Below are 25,537 nucleotides of genomic sequence, written 5' to 3'. Positions count from 1 at the left end.
AAATAATATTCGTTTATTCAGCTAATAAGAGAGAGAGAGAGAGAGAAATGATCAATTAATACAAAAGTAAAGACACGATTTATCGATTAAATTATCGAACTTCTCGTCTATCCTGGCATTGAAATTACTTGATATCTTTTAGAGAATCACATATATCTTAGTTTTATTTTTACAAATAACTATTTTTTTCTTGTTTATCTTTTCTATTATTTTCTTTTTCATAAACGCGACAATATTAAATGTACATACAAAATATTGCAATGATAATTTGTAATAAATCATTTAATTTATTGTTCTTATTATCTTCGTTTTACTTCAAATATTCGATGAGAAATTTAATCGGCTAGTTTCAAACGTATTCCCCAACGTAATAATCTTTTCCTTCGAAAAGAGAGGAAAATAGTTATTTAAATTTTTCGTTTTTCTTTCTTTTTTTTGGTATTGTAATTAGTAAATTTCTCGCAATAGAAAGAGAAAGATTTTTACGAAATTATTTTTTTTTGCTTTCTTATCTACATCGACATTCGTGACAATAATTAAATATATTTTATTGTATCATTAACAAACCCACGAGCATCCTTTTTTTTCATATCTTTCTTAGGTTTCGTGATGCAAAAAAAATAAGGAAATATTTTATGTGTCGTTTTGTTCCCCCTCTTCTCTCCCTTTTTCGGAACGGAATCATGCAATGACTATTTGTTTTGAGCACTTGAAGTAGCACTTTTTCAACTTATAAGTAGGCATACTCTCTCATACACATACATACATACTACACAACACACACACACACACATACGCGCGGATACACTTGAATAGACACACAATATACAAACAAACACGCGTACACACACTTAAATGAAAAAAATAATGTATTAATGGTATTCTAAATGTAACATGTATATGATGGCTGTACAAATGTAACATTTTTTTCCATTATGTATGAAGATAATGAAAAATGAAAGAAAAAAAAGAAAAAAGATATAAACCGACAACAATAATAACAGTTTAACCAACCACCAAGCAACAAAACAAAAGGAAAAGATTTGATGGTAAAAAGAGAAAAATAAGTGAAGAAGTTTAATGGAACAAGAAAAAGAAAGAAAGAACGCGTGTGTGCGACGATCGATACGATAACGATCGATATTAGAAATCGGCGTTATTATCGATCCTTTAATTCACCCGCGTGAATGATTTACCGATAAGCTATTACTACTTTTAATTATTATGAAATACAATTTCTGTAATAACATTATGATATAAAACCATACATTGAATGGCACGTGTTTGTCATTTTAATTTTTTTTCTTTATTCCTTAACTATCTTTCAACCCTTTTGTTAGTGGTAACCCATATAAGGCTCGTACTATGTGACTATACGTTTGTATAATTTATATGAAACGATAAACGCACTAAAGCAGCCCTAACAAAAGGGTTTGTTCATTTATATCATTTTTTTTCCCCTATAAAATTAATTTAGGTCACGAGTATAACAACCCACCTCGAGGATTGAAGGTTTCCAATTCTGGGTAAACACATTTTACTTTAATTTTTAAATATTTAATAATTAAACCATTTGACGGGATAAAAAGAATGTATATGGTTTTTATTTTATTTATTTGATTTGAAATATTATTTGTATGTCTTTCATATAATTAAGTAACAAAATAAAATGACGCACTAGGATTTCGACAATGTACTGCGGGACGACTATATCGGAATTGTGGGACAATTATTACACACAACATATTTTTATCTTTTATTTTTATTATCAATCATTTTTATTTTATTATCGCTCATACTCTGTTGTTTATTTTACTTAGTTAATAATAAAGAACCATAAAAGATTGAGAGAGAGAGAGAGAAAGAGAAAGAAAAAGAATAGCAGAAATGATTATTATTTATTGTAAATTTAAAATTTTCCTTTGAGTATGGATTATTATTTAACCCCATTTGTATCCAAAAGCGGAATAACACGTTTCACGAGGTGTTATATGCAGTAATGCGCGGTAATACAAGCCGGTTGTCAATTGAACGTCTCACAATTTTATACAAATTTGTCTAATGAATATCATTATTTTAGTATATTTAGAAGCGTGATGCAAATGGGTTTAAAAAAAAAAAGAAACATGGAACTTTTACGAAACTCCCTTCTTTGATATCGTCGATAATTTTGTTTTCTTCTCTTTCTTTTATTTTCATTTTTTAATTGGTAATAACATTTTATATACATACATACTCGTACATATATATACGTATATATACACATACGTTTACATTTCTATACTCATTCGCTTTCTTCTTTAGAACGTTCCCTGTCGGAGCGTCTTGATTTCTTCTTACGTCTACTCGGACTTCGTGATCGCGATTTGTGTCTACGAGATCGCGACCTTGAACGATGCCTATGCCTAATGAGAAAAAGTAAAAGATAGATTGAAAATAATTGTGGATATGTATGGATATGGATATATTGAGAGAAAAAAAAGTTTTATAACATAATATAATTGTGTTCTTCGTAAATACAATAACAACAACAACAACAACAACAATAGCTATAATAATAATAATAATAATAATAATAATAATAAAAAGAAGAATCTAATATCTCGCATTCTCGTCCTACCTCTCTTTATGTCGATACTGCGATCGTGATCTATCGCGATCTCTTTCTTCGTCTCGTGCAACGGAATCTCTTTCTCGATCACGATCTCTGATCATAGAATCTTTTTCTCTTTCTCGATCACGCTCCCTGTCTTTATCCCTTTCTCTCTCCCTACCCATCGAGTCCATATCTCTTTCACGTTCCCTATCTCGATCTCTGTCCCTCTCACGATCCCCTCGAATGTCCCGTTGATCTCTAGGTGGCAACAATGGTGGCATAGATATAGGTGGTACCATCGTGGGTATCGTTTTAGGACCCATATCTTTGTCTTCTTCTCCTTCCGTCATTGGAATGGCTAAATTTGTTGGTTGCCAAGTCTATTCGATTAAAATATTAATATAATATTTCAGTATTACAATATTAATATTATTAACATTATAATATCATTTAATTATAATATGATGTATATACACTCACTGGGTCATTACCCCATTGACTATCCTGAGTAGGTTCATAACTTTGATAATATGGATCAGTTTCGGGCATGTAGAATGGAGCTGGCTCTCCGGAATATCCAGGAGGTGGCATATCGAAAGGCGGAGGTAATCCTGCTCCTGGTGGTGGTACGCTCATATCTGGAAAACCTGGTTTCCTTGAATATTCTCTCCTATCCGCTGTCATCACTTGTATCACATTTCCTTTAGGCGGTGATTTGTCAAGGTTCCTTCTAGACGCTAAGCCCGAACTTCCTATGACATCTATCGTACCAGCCATTTTTCTTCCTGGAGGAGGACCTGCTCGTTTTGGTCCCATGATACCAGAATATTTACTGTTATCGTTAGTTATTGCTACTTGAGGTACTCGCATACTGCCTGGATTACTTCCACCTCCGCCAGCATTTAATATCAATCCTACTCCAGACTCGCTTCTCATCTTTTTCTGTCTTTCGCAATAAGCGCGCCAAGTTTCTTCATTGAAACCATAATTGAAATAATCTGTTATGTCTGCACCAGGTTGTCTCCACGGTTTATCCTCCAATTGATCTAAATTAAATTCATGTGCTGGCATTCCATTGATAACACCAATGGTTTCAAACTCGTCAATACTAAATTTGCCAGGTTGTTTATTTAATTTATCGGGTACTCCTGATGCATTCGTAAGTAGGCCGCCTCTTTTAATATTTAAACTACCATATGCTGGTGTCGATTTTATGTCACCGATAACCACGTGGACATCATCGTCAGAATCTGAATCACTCGCGGCTTCTCCGTCTTCTTTAATAGAAGTCTCTCTTGTATCATTTTTATTAGCATCAGAATCATTTTCATCTTGGATATTATTTAACGAACCCTCTTCTGTAAGTGAACCTGCATTTTCTGACATCTAAGCAAAAATTAAACAAATTCTAATCTGAGTTAAATATATGAAATATGTTACATCGATTATTTATACTAAGATTCATTAAAATAGCATTGTAAAATAGATGCCGGGAATAACAGGTTAGAAACGACGCACCTCGGGTAATCTCTCTGGAACGTTATCATTTTTCTTTTCTTCCAAAATTTGTGATACATCCTGCGTATTAATAGGTAACGAATCATTTTGTTGATTCTCAATTAAAACATTCGCCGGTGAGAGATCTTTTACGTCCGCCGAATCTCCGTATAACCATTGATCCTCGTTTTCGTCCGCCATTTTTTCTCACTTTTCTTAACAACAATACTGCTAGGTTATATATATTTATCCGGCTGGAACACTCTACCTTACCTACAGAATAATTACAAAATTTCACTTGAACTTTATATGTAAAAATTTACGTACATCTAATCGTATTTCTTTATTTTTAATAATAAATTATTAAAGTAAAGTTTTTTTAGCTGCGCCAAGTGTAAATTTTCGAATTCGAAATTTTAAATTAACGTAAATTTAACATTAAGAACATTAAGAGAAATGTAACTGTTCTTAAAGGAATTAGAAAGAAGGAGCATATGATTCGAATATAGATGGAGACACGATTTGATTTAATGCGCATGCGTATGTAATACGCATGCGCATTATAATATGGAAAGGGTAGAAGAGTGGAAAACAATGCGTAGCAAGTGTGCGCACTCCAAATTTTTGTTATGATTTTCACATTAAAATTGATATTACGTAGCAACTTCCATATATAATAAGAATTAATATTAATATTACATCGTATACATATCGTATGCAATTATAACAGGACGAAATAATGATCGTATTATTATTATTTAATTCTAACTGTCTTTTAACGTTTATAATATAATTTATTTTTTTTACGCATAATTAATTTTCTTTGAGAAACACAAGAGGGAGCACGTCGATTGATTTTGTTTTAATGTATTGTCAAAGAATACAGAAGAACATAGAAGCTCACAAGTCCCCTTTTTTATCTAACCAGATTCATCTTAGTTACTACCGAGACCACATGTTATGTTATGTTATATACTATCAAACTATCAAAGAATACAGTATTCTTTGATAGTATTATACTGTCATCTCATTACGTACCTACTTTCGCCTACTGGTGGTCCCGGTAGTAACTAAGATGAATCTGGTTAGATAAAAAGAGGATTTGTGAGCTTCTATGTACTTCTGTCTTTGGTATTGTATTATTATAAAGTGTTCAAAGTTATGTCATAAAATTTTGATTTAAGTCGTAATTAACAAATGGCAGTGTCTACTTGACACAACGATTAAACCGATTTCGAGAATTAATTAATTTTATTTTTTGAGCGACAATGCAAATAGCTCGTCTAAATAAATTGGATTTGTTCGCATTGATCTTTCGAGGTTATGGAACCCAAAGGTTAGGATCTGTCAAGTAATATTTTTTGGTTGAAATTTAAATTTTGTTTGTCTTTCTTTAAAGATGCCATAATTACTACGAGATATTGGATGTTTCGCCAAATTGTTCGCAAAAAGAAATAAGAAGTGCCTTTATCGCATTATCGAAAAAAGTAAATGATTTTTTGTTTTGATTAAAAATAAAGTGACGTTTATAATATGTTTCAGGAAAAGAATGTTCAGTGTAACGAATATATTTAATAAAGAGTTGATATACATTGTTTTCTTTAGTTTCATCCCGATATTATGGGAGAGAAAGGACATGATAAGTTTGTAATATTGCAAGAAGCTTACAATGTTCTCAGTAAGGAACACACCAGGAAGGAATACGACATAGCTTTAAAATATAATACTCATTCATCATTTTCTTCGAACCCTGGTCAAAGAACAAGACCTAATCCTTATCGTGTATACAAATCGTAAGCCAATATATCTTAATATTAATATAATTCTTTCATTGCTAGCAGCAACCCGTATACAAACCGTACCATATGACAAATCTTAAGATGACAAATAAATAATAAAATTAAAAGCGTAGATTATTTTTGTTGTTGATATAATAGTATTTTTTAATGTTTACAAAACATGTTCGCAATAATACTACAAAAATGTTATGGAGTTGCTGTTAAGTCGTATTATGAAATTGGCTGGAGTCCAAAGAGTTAATATCGTTTTGATTTGTATAGACACCGTTTTATATTTGTTCGTTTAAATATTTTATTGTCAGTCGTAGAGAATGGGAAGAAAGAATGGCAAGAGGAAACTGGGATCCACGTAACGATAATATTAATCAAGGAGAACATAAATCAAGGAATCATCAGTTTCTAATCTACGCTGTATTTGGAATGATATGTGTATTTTTTCAATTGTTAATGGTGAATCAAGGTTTATCGAGAGTCAATTTAATGCGAATGAAATATCATCGTGATTATAATGAAATGCACAAAAATTATGGAGGGCCTACGAGAGAAGAGAAAATGCATCTCAAGAAGAAAAAGATGAAGTTGACCGAAGAAGAGCAAAGTAAAAGAGAATATAATGACGAATAAGATGTTTCCGTCAAGATTATTATGAAGTTTTAAACGTATATTTTTTGATTGTCTTTATTTATTTTACGTTTTTGAGAGAATGGTTATTCCGATAATTTATTTATTTTATTTATTAAATGGAAGAAATTTAAAAAAATTGACCAGTGCAAGATGATCTACGGTTATCTTTGCAAACAAATTTTTAAAATCATTTTACGATTGATCATATCTGACTCGTTCTGTTTTATTGACTTGCTTATAATTTAATAAATTTTACATATTTGTAAACAATTAAATTATATCCATTTGTAAAAGTAATATTTGTTTCAGATGAAAAGTAAAAAGAATACTTTAGTAAGAATTGTTGCAAAAGTCGATCGTACAAATATTCTCGTACGGTTTAGGTTTAGTATTGCTTAATGCCTTATATCAGATGTAAACAAAATTATACTAAAAAGTATCTGATATTTGTAGTGTATATACATATATATAGAAAGTTTCATGAATACATAAAAGTGTTTATGAACTAACTAGTTTTTAATTGTATATATTTACACATAATCAAGAGGAAAGAAATAATGTAAATATCTTTATTAGAATAATTTATATATTTTTTTTAAATTATCATTTTGCCAAATAGATAATATATACATATATAGTTAATAACAATTAAAAATATTTTTGCCCTTAAATAAAAATAAAAGTAATGAAAATTCCTAAATTTTTAATATATTTCAATTAATAATTTTATTGTCGTTCAGATTTAAATGCATAAAAATTTGGGAATATTTTATGAAATTTCGCAAAAAAAAGAAACATAAAAAAAAAGTAAAATCTAATTATCTTTTTCGCAATAAGAAAATAATGATACGTGATTCTAAGTTCGTAATATTACAATAAACGTATATTTACATGTTTCATTTGGATTATAAAAAGAAAAAACAAATCCACATCTAATCGGATCTTTTTTTCTTTCTCAATTGTTACACTCTTAATTTGTATTGTTTTTTTCTTATATTAAATCACATGAATTGTTTTTATTTTCAAAGTTTTTCATTAGAAAAAATGATTTTATAATCTTTTGATATACGTGATAGCAGCCGTGTGTGGAAGATCAGGTGAGAAAACAGGTTTTCCATTTTCGTCGAGGTAATCGGAATAATTAATTTGAAATATCGCTTCGAAACCAAGTCGTTCGCATAATTTTCCAGAAAACATCGACGAACAATCGGCTCGTATTATATCGAAACCATGTTCTCTTGCGATTTCTCTGAAAACACATGAGCAAAAAAAACAAAATTATAATAAAATCTAATTTGACACTAGTAAAAATAGATTAAAAATTATTGAAACATTTTTATACCTTTGTTTATTATTAATTTATATAGTGTTTCTTTTTTTTGGTTTTATAATGAATTAATTATAATATACTCACGTGGTATTTTCAATGAGAGCCTTGGCAATACCCTTGCCCCTCCAATTAGTGTCAACGGAGATTATTCTAATTTCTAATATATTTTGATTTCGAAATTTTCCATCTGCGTTTACTTTCTTATCGACGTAATGCAAAAACCTTAATATCTTTCTGAATTTTAGATTTTCGCAATTTTGTATGTACTCCGGTTCCTCCTCTTCGCAGGGATCCATTTTTCCTGAGCATAGAAAAGCGCATCAAATTTTTGTATTAATTAATAAACAGCATAATTATTTCATGTCTACGAAAAGTTTTTAATCAATGCTTTTTTTTTTTTCTTTTATAAGGTCAACGTTCAAAACTTGTCAATCAACTCTCGCATATATTTTGAATAAATTTGATAATATTTATCTCCTTTTTTTTATGATATACGTACGACACTGATACACACACACATACGCGTTCGCACGTTCAGAGTGTATTAATAAATTTTATCATAAGACAAATATCTCTCTGTTACTTTCGTTATTTTTATAGAAAACAAATGTTCAACGCTAATTTAAATTTTGTTACTTCGTTAGACAGAGATTCATCGATAAAAAGTTTTTTTAAAGATCATAAATATATATATACAAACACACACGTATGAATATATAATTCTCATAAAAACAATAACAAAGAAATAAATAACATAAAATGTTAATAATAAATTAGAATTGATACCAATTCTTAGCATTTCTCAGAATCGTTTTCAACGATTCATTTTATTATCTAGACGTTTACGTAGCAAGAGTTAATATTTTAACTAACACAAAGAAATACGACAGGCTAGATATAAGATAACGATTTGAAAGATCCCTTCTCCGCGATAAAGAGCATTGTTTTTCCCGACACCTTCATTACAGTATTGAAACCGACCATTTAAATCCACCGTTGTTACTTAATACTATTTATTTTTTTCCTTCTCCTCCCTTTATCGAGATACTCATTTGAATATTTCTAAATAATGAGGGTATCTATTTTCCGATAAATAGGATTCGTAGTATGCGAGTATATGTCCATATATATATACACACACATACACACACAGAGAGACATACACATAAATGTGCATTTGTTGCGTGTATGTTGGCGGCGGACAGGTAATATGCATCGAAGGCATCTAGATGAAAAGAACCGTTTAATTAGTTTCCGACACGCTATTCTATGTTAAAAATCTAATATCGTCTATCGATAAAACAAAACTAAAAGAAAAGAAAAGAAGCAAAAAAATGCTATTGTAAAACGTTTAGCGTTAATGTTTAACTGTATTAGAATCAGAATATCTTAGAAACGGTGGACGTTGGTAATCATTATTTCCAATGCCGCAGATCTCGTGTCATTATCTTTGACGTTCGTGGCGTTGAAAATTCTAATCGTGTGATCAGAATGATTTGCTAATCGGTCTGTTATTGAATCTATGTAGGAATTAACTTTCAATAATGTACGCCTAATAGCAGATTATGCGATCTAATCTTCCTTATATTTTTTGGATTTTTTTTTTCCTTTTTTTATTTTTTTTTATTTTTACACATTTTTATCTCGCAATCGTATTCTTTGTTGAAAATTCTAATAGCGTATTAAAATGATCTGTCAATTTAATGTTTCTATTATTAAATGTCTTTTGCGCTGAGAAAATTATAGTATTACATAAACTTTATATTAATAGGATTTTATAAGCCATTTATACTTATCGTCGGGTTTTATTTTTTTTTTTTTTATTTTTTTTTTTAATTATTCATCGTCGTTTATATATGGATTTTTATCGACAAATTCACATCCCCCCTCCCCCCCCACCCATTGGAAATTCTAATCGCGTATCTGTATCGATTTATTAATTCTTGCATAATTGAACGGATTTATTTGAAAATTAGATTTAAAAGCGTTTAAGTACACTCGCATTTCTAATTGTATAATTAATTATACGATTTTTTAATGGTCATATTTTTAAATATATTAATTTTTGTTGTTCTTATTCATCTTATTGAAAATGTTAAATCTTATATAAGAACGATTCGATATATTTTCTATGCCATTGAATTTGTAAAGAAAACCAACCCTATGATTTGCATACGTTTTCTTAGTAAGTTATTTATACTTAGTATGTAATAGATACATTGTCGTATCTAATATGTATTTATTATACATTCATTTTTTTTATCAATTCAAATCTTAGATTAAATAAAAACCGATTTAGATAATCTTAACGTCATTGAGAATTTACGCGAGGATTAATTTTACAAAGTAGCATACATTAAACTTTGTGATAAATTATGCGATCTGATAAAGAAGTATTTTGAACGAAAAAAAAAGAAAAAGATCTATTGTTAAAATAATGTCCCATTAGAAATTCTAATTCTATATAAGAACGAATTAATCAACATTGTGTTTTACAGAAAGTGTTTTATGCAAATATCAACATTGATAATTGCGTACACTTTGGTAACACATTATGCGTTCTCGAATATCTAACAATTATAATAATACATTGTTTAGACAGTTCTTATCATTCTATTAGTTCGTTCTATTTCTACATTCTTATATTTGCGCATAAATTCCATAGATATACACGTTGCATACGTGTATATGCATATACACGAATGCAAATTAATATTCATAACGCGTGTGTTCACATAAACAATATGAATGATGAGAGAGCACGTTGCATGAACTTATAATTTCATTTATTTGTATTACACGTGTATATGCATATGTACGCGTTTTGTTAAGACGATGAATAAACAAACACACACACACACAAACTAAATTCATTTGTTTATATAATACGTGTGTGTGTGTACATATATACGCATTTTATTAAAACGACGAATACACAACACACACACTCATATACTGTCACAAGAGTTTATTATGTATCGTATGGGTACGTTGATAAAAAAAAACACGTTGAAAATATTTCTAAACTCACCGTTTAACAAAACGCCAATAATTGAACCGGTAGATGATATAGCCATTAAACTTAAATTATTGTCAAGGGATGAATCTCTGCAATAATCTTCCAACTCGTAACAAGTGCTGTCTTCACCTTCCGGTATTAATGCGATACTTTGATTAAGAGGTTCGTCACGGAAAAAAAACCTCCTGAGGAATTTCAATACCCTGTGCTCGTCGTCCCTCGTTATTATTTTAATGTGATAATCCATGGCGGTGTTGTTCATCACGGAATCACCGGAATCCGCCAACTGTAAATGAAGATATTATTAAATGATTATTTTTGTATTATAGCTTTCTCAAACAGAAGATAAAAACCATCCCGTTCTCTGATACGATTGATAATTTCTTCTCTTTTTATTTTTTTTTCATTATCATATATTTTTTGCAAATTCCTCGTATGCGCCTTAGATTAGCCAATAATTATAACGTTGACATATTTTATATTTATTATCTGAATAAACAATAAATATATATATTATTAGTACAGGGCGTTACAAAAGTTATTTAATGAACTAAACAAAAAGTAATAAATTTGGTTAGTTTGAAAGTTATTTTAAAATATAAGTATTATTCTTTTTGAACAACACCAATTAATGATTCATATCTTGAAATAAAATTTTGTATAGATAATATTATACCCGTATAATATATTAACAAATATATACATACAATAGTATTTTTGCATATAAGATGATTAACAAAAAAAAAGGTTTTTAATTAAGTTTCATTATTTATGAACGTTCCATATAGTAAAACGAGTCTTTCAATAATATATTTAATCTAAACATAGGAATATTTACATAGAAATATATTAATTCAAAATTGTCAATATAAGTTTATTAACAAAAATGATTTCATAGATGCAAACATAATACGTATAAATAATATATATTCTATATATATATATATATATATATATATATATGTATATCTTTCTGCCATTTGTGAATACAATTCCGATATCTACTTACTAACACTTTCAAATATTTCTTGAACTAGTATACTTCTAAGCAAATTCCTTTGTGTACATTCAATACGTTACCAAGAAACTGACTTACGATATCGAACGAGTCATAAATAATTCTACTTGATTTACAGCGAACTGATACATTTAAAAATGACCCACGTTAAAAGATAGACATTTGTAATTCGTCTTCTTGACGAGTATTATAAATTCAATTTTTGTTTTTGTTTTAATCACTCTTAATAACGATAAACAAAATATGCATACATTTTCCAAACGTATAAATATATTAAAAACGCGTGCTGTTTACACTTATAAACGAATATAATATCGAATTGATCCGATAAAAGTCATTTCGTAACGTGTTCAATTTATTATTTATCTCGTTGCCTCTCAAACATATAAGTTAATATTTTTTCTTAATAAAAGTTCCTATCCTGTGTGTGTGGAACCCAACCCAATACGTATATCAATATACACATAAACGTACACATAAACGATGTGTGCTTTCATACAAATACAATTGTTTCGCAAATAAGCGCATAAAGCAAGCGTGTATAACATTCGTCATCTTCTTTTTAGCTTGTTTTCGCTTGGAGAATTCAATTAACGTGTTTTCACACGCGACATTATTCTTATTGTTAATAATAGTGCGTTAGTATCATCGCGAAAATTGACACGGACGTTTCGTTTTGCTCGTGCGCCTCCGCACGTATGTGTCTGTCTGTCTGTGTCTGTGTGTGTGTGTGTGTGTGTGTTCTGTCTCCTCTTCCGTGTGTTTTTCCTTTTCTTTTCTTTTCTTATTTTTCTTTTTCTTTTTTCTTTCCTTTTTTATTTAACCCCCTTCTTCGTTTCTCATTCCACATTTGTTTTTTTTCATCTCTTTAGATCATGCTCCTCGTTTGCGCCCGGTCAACGGCGTCTACGGCGTATCTATTACTTAGAATTAGATCAATAAAACTAGATCGTCATTGATCTAGTTTTTTCCCTTTTTTTCTCAACGATTTGTCCAAATTTTTGTAATAATAGTATACTTTACATTGTTATCTTTGTAAATCATATTTTTCTTTCTCTTATGTTTTTCTTGTCTTTTTTTATTATTATCATTATTATTATTATAATTATTATTATTTCATATTCACCGAAATTAGTTCTTATCTGTTTTGTCGTAATACGAATAAACGTTTTGTGGTTTAGTTAATTGTAATCTTATAATACGCAGGAATAACGAAATGACGTGACATTTTTTTCATTTGTACGAAACATTTTGATGTTTGACAAACATTTGAAAAAGTAATTTATCGATTTGAACGCTTGTATAAATCGTCAAGCATATAATACAGAAGATATTGTGAAATTATTTCGATTAAGTAATCGTTAGAATTATAATGTTACAAAAAAAAAAAAGAAGAAAAGGATTTGTTAGCTAACAACGATTAAAATTTGGTCTCGTCTATGTGTCTATCTAACATATATGACATAACTAAACAATTATTATTATTATTATTATTATTATTATTATTATGTCATTAAATATGACTTATGCATGGGGGGAAATAATCGGTTTAAAAATTATACTCAATTATTGATAGTCGATAAGTATGAGCTAAAAAATACACAATAGGATTACTCAATTGGTTTCATAAAAGAAAAAATAGAACGAGATAATCGATTACGTTGGTATCATCCATCGTATGCCGTAATAATCGATTATAAATATTTCTATAATATTTCTTTGATAAGAACGTACCAATCAGATTCTTTCGAGACAATTAAATAGGTCATTTGGTATACATATATATATTTATACACGTACACGTAAAATATATACCAATGTGTTCAGTACAATCCATTACCTTTCTCTTCGATAAAATGTTAACCGTTTAACTATTACAATGAATAATAATAATAATAATAATAATAATAATAATAATAATAATAATGAAGCAAATGAATATAAAAATATAAACATATTGAGTGATAACATTACCGAGTATCTCGTCATTTTCTTAGCATCGTTAGCAAAATTAGTTTTGCTCTTCTGTTCGATGTTAGATTCCCCAATTAGCGCCGTCTTGGACAACGTGTTCGCCAAAATGGTCTCCATGATTGATGAATTCTTAACTTTTTTCTTATTTTGATTACTCTTACCGAACGAATACGCGCTTTTAATGAACGATGGGAAAACTATTTGCTTATATTTTGTATTATTTTTACGTTTTCTTTTTCGTTCTTATGAATTTTTAGAAAATACGTAGACAAAATTGTATTATAACACGGATGAAAGTTGAAATGAAGAGGAAAGAAATATGGAATAAAAAAAGTTAATTGAATGAAAAATCGAAAAAAAACAAAATTTGAAACGTTTTATATTTTTTTGTTTTGTTTGGTTATGTCGTCGGTTTATAAAATCAATTAAATACGATTAGTTTGTTCGTTGTATTATGCGTCGACGACAAAGACAAAGACAACGACGACAACGACGACGACGACGACGACGACTAACGTAATCTAACACTGTGCTTTGCGATAGGACGTCCTCCTTTCTTATATAGACGCTCGGTAACGAATGGCACAAGAACTGTTCTTACAGGTTCAGGGACAAATACGGAACTATGAATGCAGTTTAGGATGCCCGGATAAAGATCCGTGCCAATGTCATTTGCATTATGATATCTAAGGATCCTAAGTATTACAGGGTGTCTCATTTTATTTATATTTTAGTACAATATGATCTAAATAAATTATTATCATTACGAATTAATCTTATTGGATTGTAATGTAATATATTTTCTTTTGATTAGTTTGCATAAAAAGAATATACAGGGTGTCTTATTTTCATCTTGGTGTAACAAGGGTTTTAATAAATTATTACGATTACGAAATTAAAATCAATATTTTTCTTATTGGATTGTACTGTAATATATTTTCTTTTGATTAGTTAGCATAAAAAGGGTATACAGGGTGTCTTATTTTCATCTTCGTGTAACAGGGGTCTTAATAAATTATTATAATTTGCAAATTAAAAGGAACATTACCATATTGGATTGTATTGTAATATATTTATATATTTTCTCTTGTTAGTTAAGCATAAAAAGGATATACAGGATGTTTTATTTTCATCTTGATATAACAGGAGTCTAAATAAATGATTACGATTCTAAAATTAAAAGCAACATTATCATATTGAATTGTATTGTAATATATTTATATATTTTCTCTTGTTAGTTAGCATACAAAGGTTATACAGGATGTTTTATTTTCATCTTGATATAACAGGAGTCTAAATAAATGTTTACGATTCTAAAATTAAAAGCAACATTATCATATTGAATTGTATTGTAATATATTTATATATTTTCTCTTGTTAGTTAGCAGCATAAAAAGGATATACAGGGTGTCTTATTTTCATTTTGGTGTAACAGGGGTTTTAATAAATTATTACGATTCCAAAATTAAAATCAATATTATTATATTGGATTGTATTGTAATATATTTATATATTTTCTTTTGGTTAGTTAGCATAAAAAGAATATACAGGGTGTTTTATTTTCATTTTGGGATAACAATATCTAAACAAATCTTACGATTAAACGTTACAAACAAATTGTATTCCTTTTTTTTAAACTAACATTCGTCCCATTTGATTTCTAATATAAAACATAAAGAAAAACACCCAGTATATGGATTGCGGATGTGAATAGATAAATACAAAATTGAACGGAAGAGAATGATAAAAACGTCGGTCAATGGACGACGATCGGATTAAATTGGAACGTTTTTATTTTTCGAAGGTGCTTGTTATAAATTAGGTGCGTGCAAGGAAGGTTGTTGCTTGTTCGCGAGGTTACAATCTTTTCAAGTATTATTTTATTTATTATATCTCGATGTATATGCGTTCTCAAGACTATAGCATTCCTCGTTTGAAGTTTAAAGGCCATTTATGTTAGCGAACCTACGATTTAGTACCTGTGTACCTAATCTATATATATATATATATATACATTGGTATAACGTAAGTATTAATTCACATGTAAGTATATGTAAGTACGTACGATGCATGTATATATATGTGTGTGTAAGTACGTACGATGCATATATATATGTGTGTATGTGTGTAAATAAATACATATAATGTATATATATAGATGTGTAAATAGAAACGTAAGATTTATACGTTTGTATGTGTAAGTAAGTAAATGCGATGAAATTGTGTATATATGGGTAAATAAGAACGTACATGTAATGTTAATATAAATGTAGATCTATTTATGTGTTACATGTGCATACACCTGTTGCGTATGCAGTATTTCTATATACACGTAAGTATAAGAAAAGATTATACGTATAAATATGTGTGGAGATTTGTGATATAGGTAGAAGAAACGTACATAAAAATTGAAAGCATGTATCTTATCGATCGTTCCGTATACTTTAAAAGGACGTTATTACAGAAATTAACATTAATGCAAGGAGAGAACCTTTTGTAACATTTAAATATCGATTAATAAGAAACGAACGGCCTAACTATAACTAAGGATTTAGTTTTTTTTTTTTTTTTAAATTTTTAACATTGAAATAAAAAATATTTAATAGAGCAAAATGATATATCGATATTATGATAATCGATTGATCGAGTAATATTAATATTAATATGCATAAATAATAAGGTTTTTAAGATAGTTCGAGATCATTCAAAGAATATAAATAGGCAAATAGCAGTTAGTTAGATTAACGTAGCACACGATGAATGTGGAAAAAAAAAATAATAATGACAAATTATTAATTATCTAACTTTCATCACGTGACAATAGTAGGTAAATATGTTATATAGTAGGTATATATATATATACCTTGAAAGATAATGTCTTTGATAGGCGTATCCGTTTGAAAATTATCCTAGAAGCTTTACGTTCACGTAAGATGAATCATTTTGGATCGAGGATATAAGTGATCTTGTGAAAGCTTTGATCCTTGAATAATCTTTTGATATTGAACAAAAATGAGATTACTTTATATTCGAGGATTTATCTAAATGGTTTGAGATCAAACGCGACTTTGATGAACAATAAATAAATATATCCGGTATTTTAGAATTTTCAAAGATCAATTTTAATCTAAATAAATAAGTTCTATAAATATCTTATAAAACAATCAATCAATCAATCAATCAATCAATTTTTTTTAAACAATGTATATACCAAAAATGTTCATTCCAAGTACATATTTTAGATCTCTTTTTTTTGGGGTTTTTTTTTTTAAATCAAACATACAAGAAAGTCCAAGTTTGTCGAGATTCATGATAATAATTATAAAAAAGGTATACATTGTGTGTGTGGATAAAATAATAAAACTAAATAATACATTTTTTGTTTCCTCGAAAATGATCGAAGAAACAAAGAAATGATATATTTCTTGGATGACGAATAATAAAACGAAATCACGATTGTATTTGAATTCATTGTTTTACTTTTTTTTTCTTTTTTTTTCTTTTTTTTCGAAAATCAAAACCGGTCTCCTCTTTGATCGAATAAACAATTATTAAAAATTATACCAAAATTAATAACGTCTAATTTATAATACAAATAAAAAGAAGATGTATAAATAAAACTGGCCGGCTATTTTGACTGGAGCTTTAAAAATATGAAAAACAAAAAAAAACAAAAACAAATGTAACAAACTTGAACTTAAAATTGGACAAACAAAAAAAGTTGTCAAAAATATATATACATAATTATACCAATAATTCGATCAATTTAAGACAATGATATATTCGATTAGTATTAATGTTTATTGTTCTCGATCTAAAAGTAAAAGGTAGTCGTAAGTGTATACTAGATTAACAAGGTGTGCCATAAATTTTAAACCGGATTCAAACGGGATAAGGTTATTGCTCGTAAGTTGATCGTTTACCTAACATCTGTGGTTATATAACGTATTATTTAAAAAGAAAACAGAAAAATTTTGTAATTTAATGCGAATGATTGAACAAACAACTGGGATATATTACTCTAACATCGATGATGATTATTATAATAATAATAATAATAATAATAATAATAATAATAATAATAATAATCCTTCCCCTATACGGGAAATGGATTTTTTTTTTTTATTACGATAAATCTATAAGGCTGGATCCTTCGGAAATTCAAAGGATTTCCGTTCGGATCGATATTACCGATCAATCGATAATCGTCTTGACCTTCGATAAATGAAACGATCAACCACGATGGATTAACTCCTCTCTATACGTTTACTTGAAACATTAGACATTAGTTTATTATACATATATATCTTCAGAACTAACCGGATGCGGTAACACGAGAGAATCCTCTTTTGACCTCGACAAAACTATTGTTTCCTTCATATTTATAATCTTTCAGATCAACGTCAAAGATCATCACGTCGGGTCTCGGTTGCATTATCAAGGTCACGTCGAAACAATTATATTGTTTATCCCGAGTAAGGGTCATCGAGCTGAATCTATTGAATTATACAATGTGACTAGATTATAATGATGTATTTTATAATTACGATCTGACTGATACAAATTTTGTAATCTTCTTTTTGACATCAATTTCTTGGTTGTTTTTCGGGTTTTTTTTAGTGGTGGCAGAAGGTGGCGGTGGGGTGGGGGAATTTTGAAACAATTAATCGATCAGACGAAATATAAATTTATTCGTTTGTTTCGTCGTTATTCGCAACTAATTTCTTTTCTTTTGTTTTTATGGGGGGGCTTTTCGTAATAAAGTTTTCTTCGAACGATACGTTTAGTTACAAAATTGTAACAAATATTTTGTATTTACATATTAAAAAATGTATCTATTTCTCTCTCTCTCTTTTTATCAGATTATATAAGTATTATATAAAATGTATATCGCAATTATATGATTGAAGATATAAATTATCTTATGTGCGTAATTAAAAGTCTTGCTAAAAAATACAGTCATTGACAGTAGTAGGCGCGATCTATATTGTGTTGTTGTATAAGTAACTTTAAAAAAGAAATCATATTCTACCATTTCAATAGTTTTTTTTTAATGTTTCTGTATTTTTTGTTTTGTTTTTTCCAACCCCAGGTTGTTCCAGTTCGTACCAGGATCGGTGCTCACGTTGAGTAACGTTAGTAACTTTATAGAAATATGAATTGTATAAAAGTTAAATAGGTGAGTGATTGAAAACAAAAAAATAAATAAATAAAATAAAATGTGCAAAAGCCAGTTGATTTGAAAGATAGACAAAGATAGATCTATGTACACGATATGGGTACATACACACACGTATGTTCGTGCATATGTATCTACGAATGCACTTATGATACTTTGGTTTGCATACAGAATTAAACACTTCTACTATTTCATATGAAATATTGAAATTTGCTGATAAAAATTCAAACAAATCTTTCCTTGGAAAAATTTGACGAATTTTTGTGCGTCTTCGTTATAGTCGTCGTTGTCGTCGCGAATTTGCCCTTGAATTTTTTTTTACTTCGAAAAGATAACGCTCAAATAAATAACTTTCGTTATTTTATTTTTTCAACGGCAATTATTTCTCCTTTTTTAAATACGCACATTTTTTCTCTCTCTCTCGCAATTATAATTAAACGAATTTCGACAGAACGTTGTGATAACACTTATATTTGTTTTGACGAAGCGTAAGCGTTTTAAGTTATAATTATAATAATATACGAACGTTTGAACGTAGTGAAATTGTACGAAAAAACGTTTTAGAAAATATTTAAACTATAATGTGGAATCCAATAATTTTCTTCGAAAATTATTAAAAAATAATGTAATATAAAAAAAAAGATAGAAAAAAATTTGAGATCAAATGACATTTAAACAATACAACCGTGTATGTATTCTCCGTTAATGTTATATAAAAACATTATTAATCTCTATTAATCATTTCGAACGGTAATTATTATTCTTTATTTTATTTTTTTTTATTTTTTTTCTTTTTTCTTTAGGCTACGTAAATAAATGTAAGTTAGAATTTAATTGTACGACTCTTTCATGCAAATATCTTTCGAATATATAACACCGCGCATGTTGATTCCAGGAAACGCGAAGTGTAAGATACGAATAACTTATTGAATTGTAAATTACTCTCTCGCGTACGAATATTTTTGTTCCCAGATATTGGCGATAGATAATGCGATAATTTAAAAAAAAAAAAAAATAAAAAAAATAAAAAAAAAAAAAACAGAAAAAAAGAAGAGACAAGTGAATACGAGAAGATAAAAAAGAAGAAGAAGAAGAAGAAAAAATCCAACTGTTTCTGTCAACAGTTAGACACTTTTTTATTCAACGTTTATAAGGAAAAACAATTATCTTTGCGTTCATAGTTGTTAATAAAAAAAAAAAAAAGAATCGGTAGGTGTCGATCTATCTATCGATCGATAGATCATATCGATCTCTCATTAAAAAAAAAGGAAGAAAAAACGAGAGGCTCGTCGCTTCGATCGAATCCTATCTTCGCGTTTGATTTTTTTTTTCTTTTTTTTTTCTCGTTTCTTTTTTTATTTATCCATTTACGTTTTTGTTTAGAACAATTCACAAGGTAACCGGCTACGTACTTATATGTATTATAAAATGAACGTGGGCAACAATAAATCATACAAAAACGGATCGTAATAGTTTTCTTCTTTCTCTTTCTTGATTTTATCCTTTTAAATTTATTATCGTAAGTAAATCGTTATAATAAATCGGATCTTTCAGAATTATATTTTTGTCACGTGCGTTCGAGAGAATTTTTCCGCGTTCCACCTCTTTCTTTGATATTGATTAAAAGGAAATACAATAAAATTGTTCATTTCTTTTTTTTTTTTTTTTTTTTTTTTTTTTAACGTGACATCATACGGATAATAGTATCAGAAAATTTATTACTACGAAAAGATTAAGTATCGCATTAAGTATTTCTTTTTTTTGTTTTTGTTCGTCCTTCGAATTAACGATATAATTTTATATAATATAAATAATTATATATAATATAATTTATGTAATGTATATATATAAATTATAATATATTAATATAATATATAATATAATTAAAAAAAATTATAATATATATATAAAAATTAATATATATAATATAATAAAATTATATATATATAAATTAATATATATAATTATATATAATATAATTATATATAAATAATAATATAAAATATATTTTATAATTTTAATAACACACACAAACGCACACACATACACATACGCACACATTGTTACGAGTATTAGCGTAATCGTCATTTTTCGTGCGAAACAATAAACGATAATTTTATTGAGCCTCCCGTGTCGCAGTTTTGCTCTTTTTTTTCTATTTTTTTTTATTTATATTACGTTATATTATATTACTCTTAAAACTAAATTAAAATATAATAATATCGAACTACCAAAATGTAAATTTATTGGTATCAAAGTAACGATAAATCCCTTTGCACAAATTGAACGAAAAAGACAAAGAAAAGAAAAGAAAACAAAAAATAAAACAAAGATAGAAAAAAATAGAAAAAAAAGAAATAGTGTGATTTAATTTAGAAAATTGCTTCATTTAAATCTATTTATATATCTTACATATGTCAGGAACGAGAACTATCGCGCGAGTATGGCATTCGATCAATCGCGGAAGGTGTGAAATGATCTAACGTTAGGTGAGCTGTGTTGTTGAGTGGTAAAAAAAAAAAAATCTGCGAAAGAAGAGATAGAAGAAGAAGAAGAAGAAGAAAAAGCAAAAAAAGAAGAAAAAGAAAAGGTTGAAAATAAAAAGGTAGGATGAAGAAAAAGAAAGAAAGAAAGAAATTGTGTTTTCATAGAAATAAAAATAAATAAGTTGGCGAATAAACGATGAGAGACAAGAGTGACCAAGAGTATATTCCTGATCACCTTGAAAGGAACGAACGTAACTTCTCGCGTGTAATGAATCTATTAACTGACATGTAATGTAAGCGTATTAATTACTATTGAACCCAATGCCATCATGCATCAGAATCGTTCGTAATAAAGTTTACACCTCCCCCATCCCCCACACCCTTTTCCTCTTCCCCCTCCTCCTTATTCTTGTTCCTCTCGTTCATCTTTTTCTTTTTGTTCTTCTATTATTCTTTTTATCCTATTCAATATCATAATTTTATAAACTAGTGCACCTGCCTTCGTGTTCTCGGTATACGATAATCATACGTTTCCTACCTCTCTTACGTATTGAAAACATAATTAAAGTCTCCGTTGAAACATATTTTTATACGTTATTTAAATATTTCATTATAAACAAAGGGTATCTATAATTTTAATAATATCCCCCTGATCACCTTTTGATATACACTCATACCGTAAATCTAATGCAGCTAATATCTTTTCTCTCCCTCTCTTTCTCTCTTTGTCTCTCGCTTTCTCATTTTTCTTCTCCTTCCTTTTTCTAATCTTATAAATAAATTTTAATAATCATGTATATGTATATCACGTGTAACACGCCTACCGATAAATCATATTATGTACTTGTTTTGCATTTTCATTACTTTTCGAATCATTCGTAATAAATGAAATTAAGAAACTGACAGTTTGTGTGATTATAATAAAAGTTGTTAATTTTAGTTATGTATATATATATATATGTATATATGTATATATATATTTTTATATTAACTATAACTAATAACTTTTTATTATTATTTTTATATTATATTACTTTTTTTTATATTATTTTATTTTATATTATTTTATTATTTTTTTATTTGTAACAATAAACCTTTTACAAGAATAATCATTATTTTTCAAATGATTAAATTATATTAGGAAAATTATCTGAATTGTTGATCTGAAAGGCTATTTGTAATTTATGCAACAAAGAATTGTTTTTATATTATCGACACGATTTATTTAATTACCTTTGAACGAATAAACATGTTCGAAAGATTTTTTCAAATAATTTTTCTAAGAATATTTATATCCTGTAAAAACGTTTACTAAGAATTTTGAAAAGATAACGTTTATATTTTATTATGTATATATATATTTTTTCTTCTTTTTTTAATTATAATCAACGCCTTATCTTACGGTGATTCGAGTGTAAAAACGTTTTTCTCAAGATTATTATTTTATTTTAATTTTCTTCAAAAAATTTTTATACGAAAATTTGTTTCTTTTAAATAAAAAAAAATAAATCTATAAATTTCGTGTTATAAATTGTTACATAACAAATATAATGTTAACCATTTGTTAACTGAGGAAATATTTCTTTTTTTGTTGTTGTCTGTAAGTGTATTTTTTGTTCTCCACCCTAATTAATGAGCAGTTAACATTAACGCCTCTCGATATTGTTGTTATAATCATTTATTATTCATTTTCCCTTTATCAAGACATTGCATGAAGTAATAGAACTCAATTATTAAAAACTGGCATAACGATTTAACGGTTGTAAACTTTTACGAATACAATTTTTTTTCATTTCTGTTTTTTCTTTTTTGTTTTATCGACTTAATGGTAATACGGTAATCGATGGTAATGAGATCGTTATAAAAAACAACAAGAACAAAATGAATTGATACGCATAATGATAAAATGTAATTTAATGTTTCTGCAATCGATCGACGTCGTTTTTTCCACGTGTCTCGTTATTAATGAAACAAAAATTAATGAATCGGAAAGAATTAGCAAAAGTCGCCAGAGACCGTTTGTTTCTTTTTTCTCCTTCTTTTGTTTCACCAAAAAAATGTTATATTTTATAAAATATAAATAATTCTTAAAATTAAATTAAAATTTTTTAATTTATAAATAAAAAAAAACAAATCATTGTTAATATCTAACTGCGAATTATTAAACCGATTAAAAAGATTTATTAAAATTATACACATTAATCATAATATTAATTATAATTTATCACAAGTGTTATTTGAACGATCTAAATTATGCTTGACTTATACCAACAATAAAAAAAAATTGAAGTATGTAATTTAAACGTTCTTTATTTAGTTATCAAATTATAATAATAATTAAATAATATTACGAAAATTGATTAAACAATATTAGTTTTTTTATAAACAAGAATGTATCAATAAATTCAAAAATAATTAAAAAAGAAAAAAAAAGATATTTATTTAAGCTCAAATTCTAGTTCCTGTAATTTGTTCAGTGATTCAATGAGTAAATTGAATCAATAGTTACGAGAAGTATTACTATTATAATAAAAAAAAAAATAAATATATATAAGTGACTTTTACCGAGAAAATCGTGAAATGTTTGTCAGTAACTTAAATACGCGCTCGTGGGACGGTAAATAAAGGAAAAAATGCAAATCAACGTGTAAAACACTCATGCAAGCAAAAAATCTTCTCTCGTACAAGATGCAACATTTCACAATTTTTTCGGTAAAGGTTAAAATATTGCATCTCGTTTGATTCGTTTCTTTACAAGCTATAAGATTGTTGCAGTGAAAGTATGCAGTCCCATTTAAGAAACATACAATGACCTTGAAATCTCGACAAAAAAATGACATCGAGAATAAAATTCGGTCCATCACCGTATTGGCGCCTTCGAACAAAATATTTTCTTTCTCTGACATTTTTTTTTCTATCGTACGAAATAAGTGATACATTTAAGGTGGTGTAATTAGGTGGAAGATTCTGTATATATATATATATATTGTATACTTAGGATTAATGTTTCTTGTTCTAAAACGTTTAATTACAAAAACAAAACAAAAAACTGAACGGCCCGTTAGTTTAACATTATTGCAGAATAAATTGAGACGCAATATGCAACTAATTGGTTTCATAATATAAAATGATATATTATAGTGTCCATGTCGACAACGATAACTTATCTTCAATAACGATAATGCGAATTTATGAAACGAGAATAACGCAATAAAATTAATTCAAATCAATGAATGATTTATATAATTTTCAAAGATCGTACCCTTAAACGTTATCGAAACGAAAAAATAATTATGTAAGAAAAAAAATAAGAAAAGAATTTCTTCATAAAAAAATTTCGTCGATAAACGAATTAAATTATTTAAAAGAAATGTCATAGAAAAGAAAAGAAAAAAAAAAAAGAAAAAAAAAAAAACAAAAGTTATGAATTTCGCACACTCACCTACTTTTAATCGTCCTATCGAGGAAGAAGTGTCGAGAGATAAATGCACACACCCGTAGTGCACAACACGCCAAGTGGGAAAAAAAGAATGAGTGGAGATAAAATATGGGTATAAGGAAAAGAAAAAAAAAATGATCGAGTTATTAGGGATTTGTCGATCACGGTACGTAGATCGTGTCCCCTTTGGCCTATGGTTAGTTACGTACTGCAAATACAAGAAGGATGATCATCGCATCGGCAGGGAGGGTCATTACCATCCGGCCGCGTAATATCCCTTCGTCGAGAGTATCTAAATATATATACACACATATATAGATACCTACGTAGTACACATACATATATATACATATACACATATATATACAACACGTATGTATATGTGGTACGGTTATATATAACAATATATAACTACATATAAATCGTTAATATATTACATACATATTTATATATACACAAACACACACACACATATTATAAATAAATATGTGTTATATATATATATATATAGATACAACATACGTAACGTTTATAAATATATATACATATTTATATATATACAAACACACATACACA

General features: G+C 28.0%; 3 protein-coding genes across 6 annotated transcripts; 1 reads left to right on the top strand and 2 right to left on the bottom strand.

The window, feature by feature from the left end:
* Positions 1–1,746: 1,746 nt before the first annotated feature.
* Positions 1,747–4,558, bottom strand: LOC122520819 (pre-mRNA 3'-end-processing factor FIP1). The gene is made up of 4 exons (XM_043641101.1): positions 4,115–4,558; positions 3,077–3,982; positions 2,621–2,976; positions 1,747–2,405 (listed from the first exon to the last, which is right to left on the bottom strand). Exons 1-4 carry the CDS (start codon positions 4,292–4,294, stop codon positions 2,285–2,287), a joined length of 1,563 nt encoding a protein of 520 aa, XP_043497036.1. The 5' UTR covers positions 4,295–4,558; the 3' UTR covers positions 1,747–2,284.
* A 506-nt stretch (positions 4,559–5,064) lies between these two features.
* On the top strand, positions 5,065–7,025 carry LOC122520820 (dnaJ homolog subfamily C member 4-like). 2 transcript variants are annotated; one of them, XM_043641103.1, is made up of 5 exons: positions 5,065–5,429; positions 5,493–5,580; positions 5,699–5,886; positions 6,195–6,551; positions 6,826–7,025. In XM_043641103.1, the coding sequence occupies exons 1-4, from the start codon at positions 5,362–5,364 to the stop codon at positions 6,514–6,516; spliced, it is 666 nt and encodes a 221-aa protein (XP_043497038.1). In that variant the 5' UTR covers positions 5,065–5,361; the 3' UTR covers positions 6,517–6,551; positions 6,826–7,025. The 2 variants fall into 2 exon arrangements, with proteins under 2 accessions (XP_043497038.1, XP_043497037.1); XM_043641102.1 differs by having other exon boundaries at positions 6,195–7,025.
* A 504-nt stretch (positions 7,026–7,529) lies between these two features.
* On the bottom strand, positions 7,530–25,170 carry LOC122521081 (arylalkylamine N-acetyltransferase 1-like). 3 transcript variants are annotated; one of them, XM_043641517.1, is made up of 4 exons: positions 24,969–25,170; positions 10,878–11,151; positions 7,931–8,147; positions 7,530–7,765 (listed from the first exon to the last, which is right to left on the bottom strand). In XM_043641517.1, exons 2-4 carry the CDS (start codon positions 11,125–11,127, stop codon positions 7,567–7,569), a joined length of 666 nt encoding a protein of 221 aa, XP_043497452.1. In that variant the 5' UTR covers positions 11,128–11,151; positions 24,969–25,170; the 3' UTR covers positions 7,530–7,566. The 3 variants fall into 3 exon arrangements, with proteins under 3 accessions (XP_043497452.1, XP_043497451.1, XP_043497450.1); XM_043641516.1 differs by having other exon boundaries at positions 24,965–25,053; XM_043641515.1 differs by lacking the exon at positions 24,969–25,170 and adding an exon at positions 13,858–14,118.
* Positions 25,171–25,537: the final 367 nt, after the last annotated feature.

This window comes from Polistes fuscatus, unplaced genomic scaffold (genome assembly GCF_010416935.1).
Source record: "Polistes fuscatus isolate 324 unplaced genomic scaffold, CU_Pfus_HIC Scaffold4, whole genome shotgun sequence".
NCBI lineage: Eukaryota > Metazoa > Arthropoda > Insecta > Hymenoptera > Vespidae > Polistes > Polistes fuscatus.
The sequence above is the reverse complement of the archived record's forward strand: the minus strand, read 5'-3'. Positions and strand labels throughout refer to the sequence as shown.

What these genes read in the sequence shown, in the direction of transcription:
- LOC122520819 (XM_043641101.1), bottom strand. Translation starts at nt 4,294, where the DNA reads ATGGCGGACGAAAACGAGGATCAATGGTTATACGGAGATTCGGCGGAC. An exon ending in TTCCAGAGAGATTACCCGAG is followed by an intron (nt 3,983 to 4,114) that starts GTGCGTCGTTTC and finishes ATTTTTGCTTAG; the next exon opens with ATGTCAGAAAATGCAGGTTC. An exon ending in CAGTATCGACATAAAGAGAG is followed by an intron (nt 2,406 to 2,620) that starts GTAGGACGAGAA and finishes TTTTCTCATTAG; the next exon opens with GCATAGGCATCGTTCAAGGT.
- LOC122520820 (XM_043641103.1), top strand. Translation starts at nt 5,362, where the DNA reads ATGCAAATAGCTCGTCTAAATAAATTGGATTTGTTCGCATTGATCTTT. An exon ending in CGAGGTTATGGAACCCAAAG is followed by an intron (nt 5,430 to 5,492) that starts GTTAGGATCTGT and finishes CTTTCTTTAAAG; the next exon opens with ATGCCATAATTACTACGAGA. An exon ending in CCTTATCGTGTATACAAATC is followed by an intron (nt 5,887 to 6,194) that starts GTAAGCCAATAT and finishes TTTTATTGTCAG; the next exon opens with TCGTAGAGAATGGGAAGAAA.
- LOC122521081 (XM_043641515.1), bottom strand. Translation starts at nt 13,974, where the DNA reads ATGGAGACCATTTTGGCGAACACGTTGTCCAAGACGGCGCTAATTGGG. An exon ending in AGAAAATGACGAGATACTCG is followed by an intron (nt 11,152 to 13,857) that starts GTAATGTTATCA and finishes CTTCATTTACAG; the next exon opens with TTGGCGGATTCCGGTGATTC. An exon ending in TATTGGCGTTTTGTTAAACG is followed by an intron (nt 8,148 to 10,877) that starts GTGAGTTTAGAA and finishes TTCTATGCTCAG; the next exon opens with GAAAAATGGATCCCTGCGAA.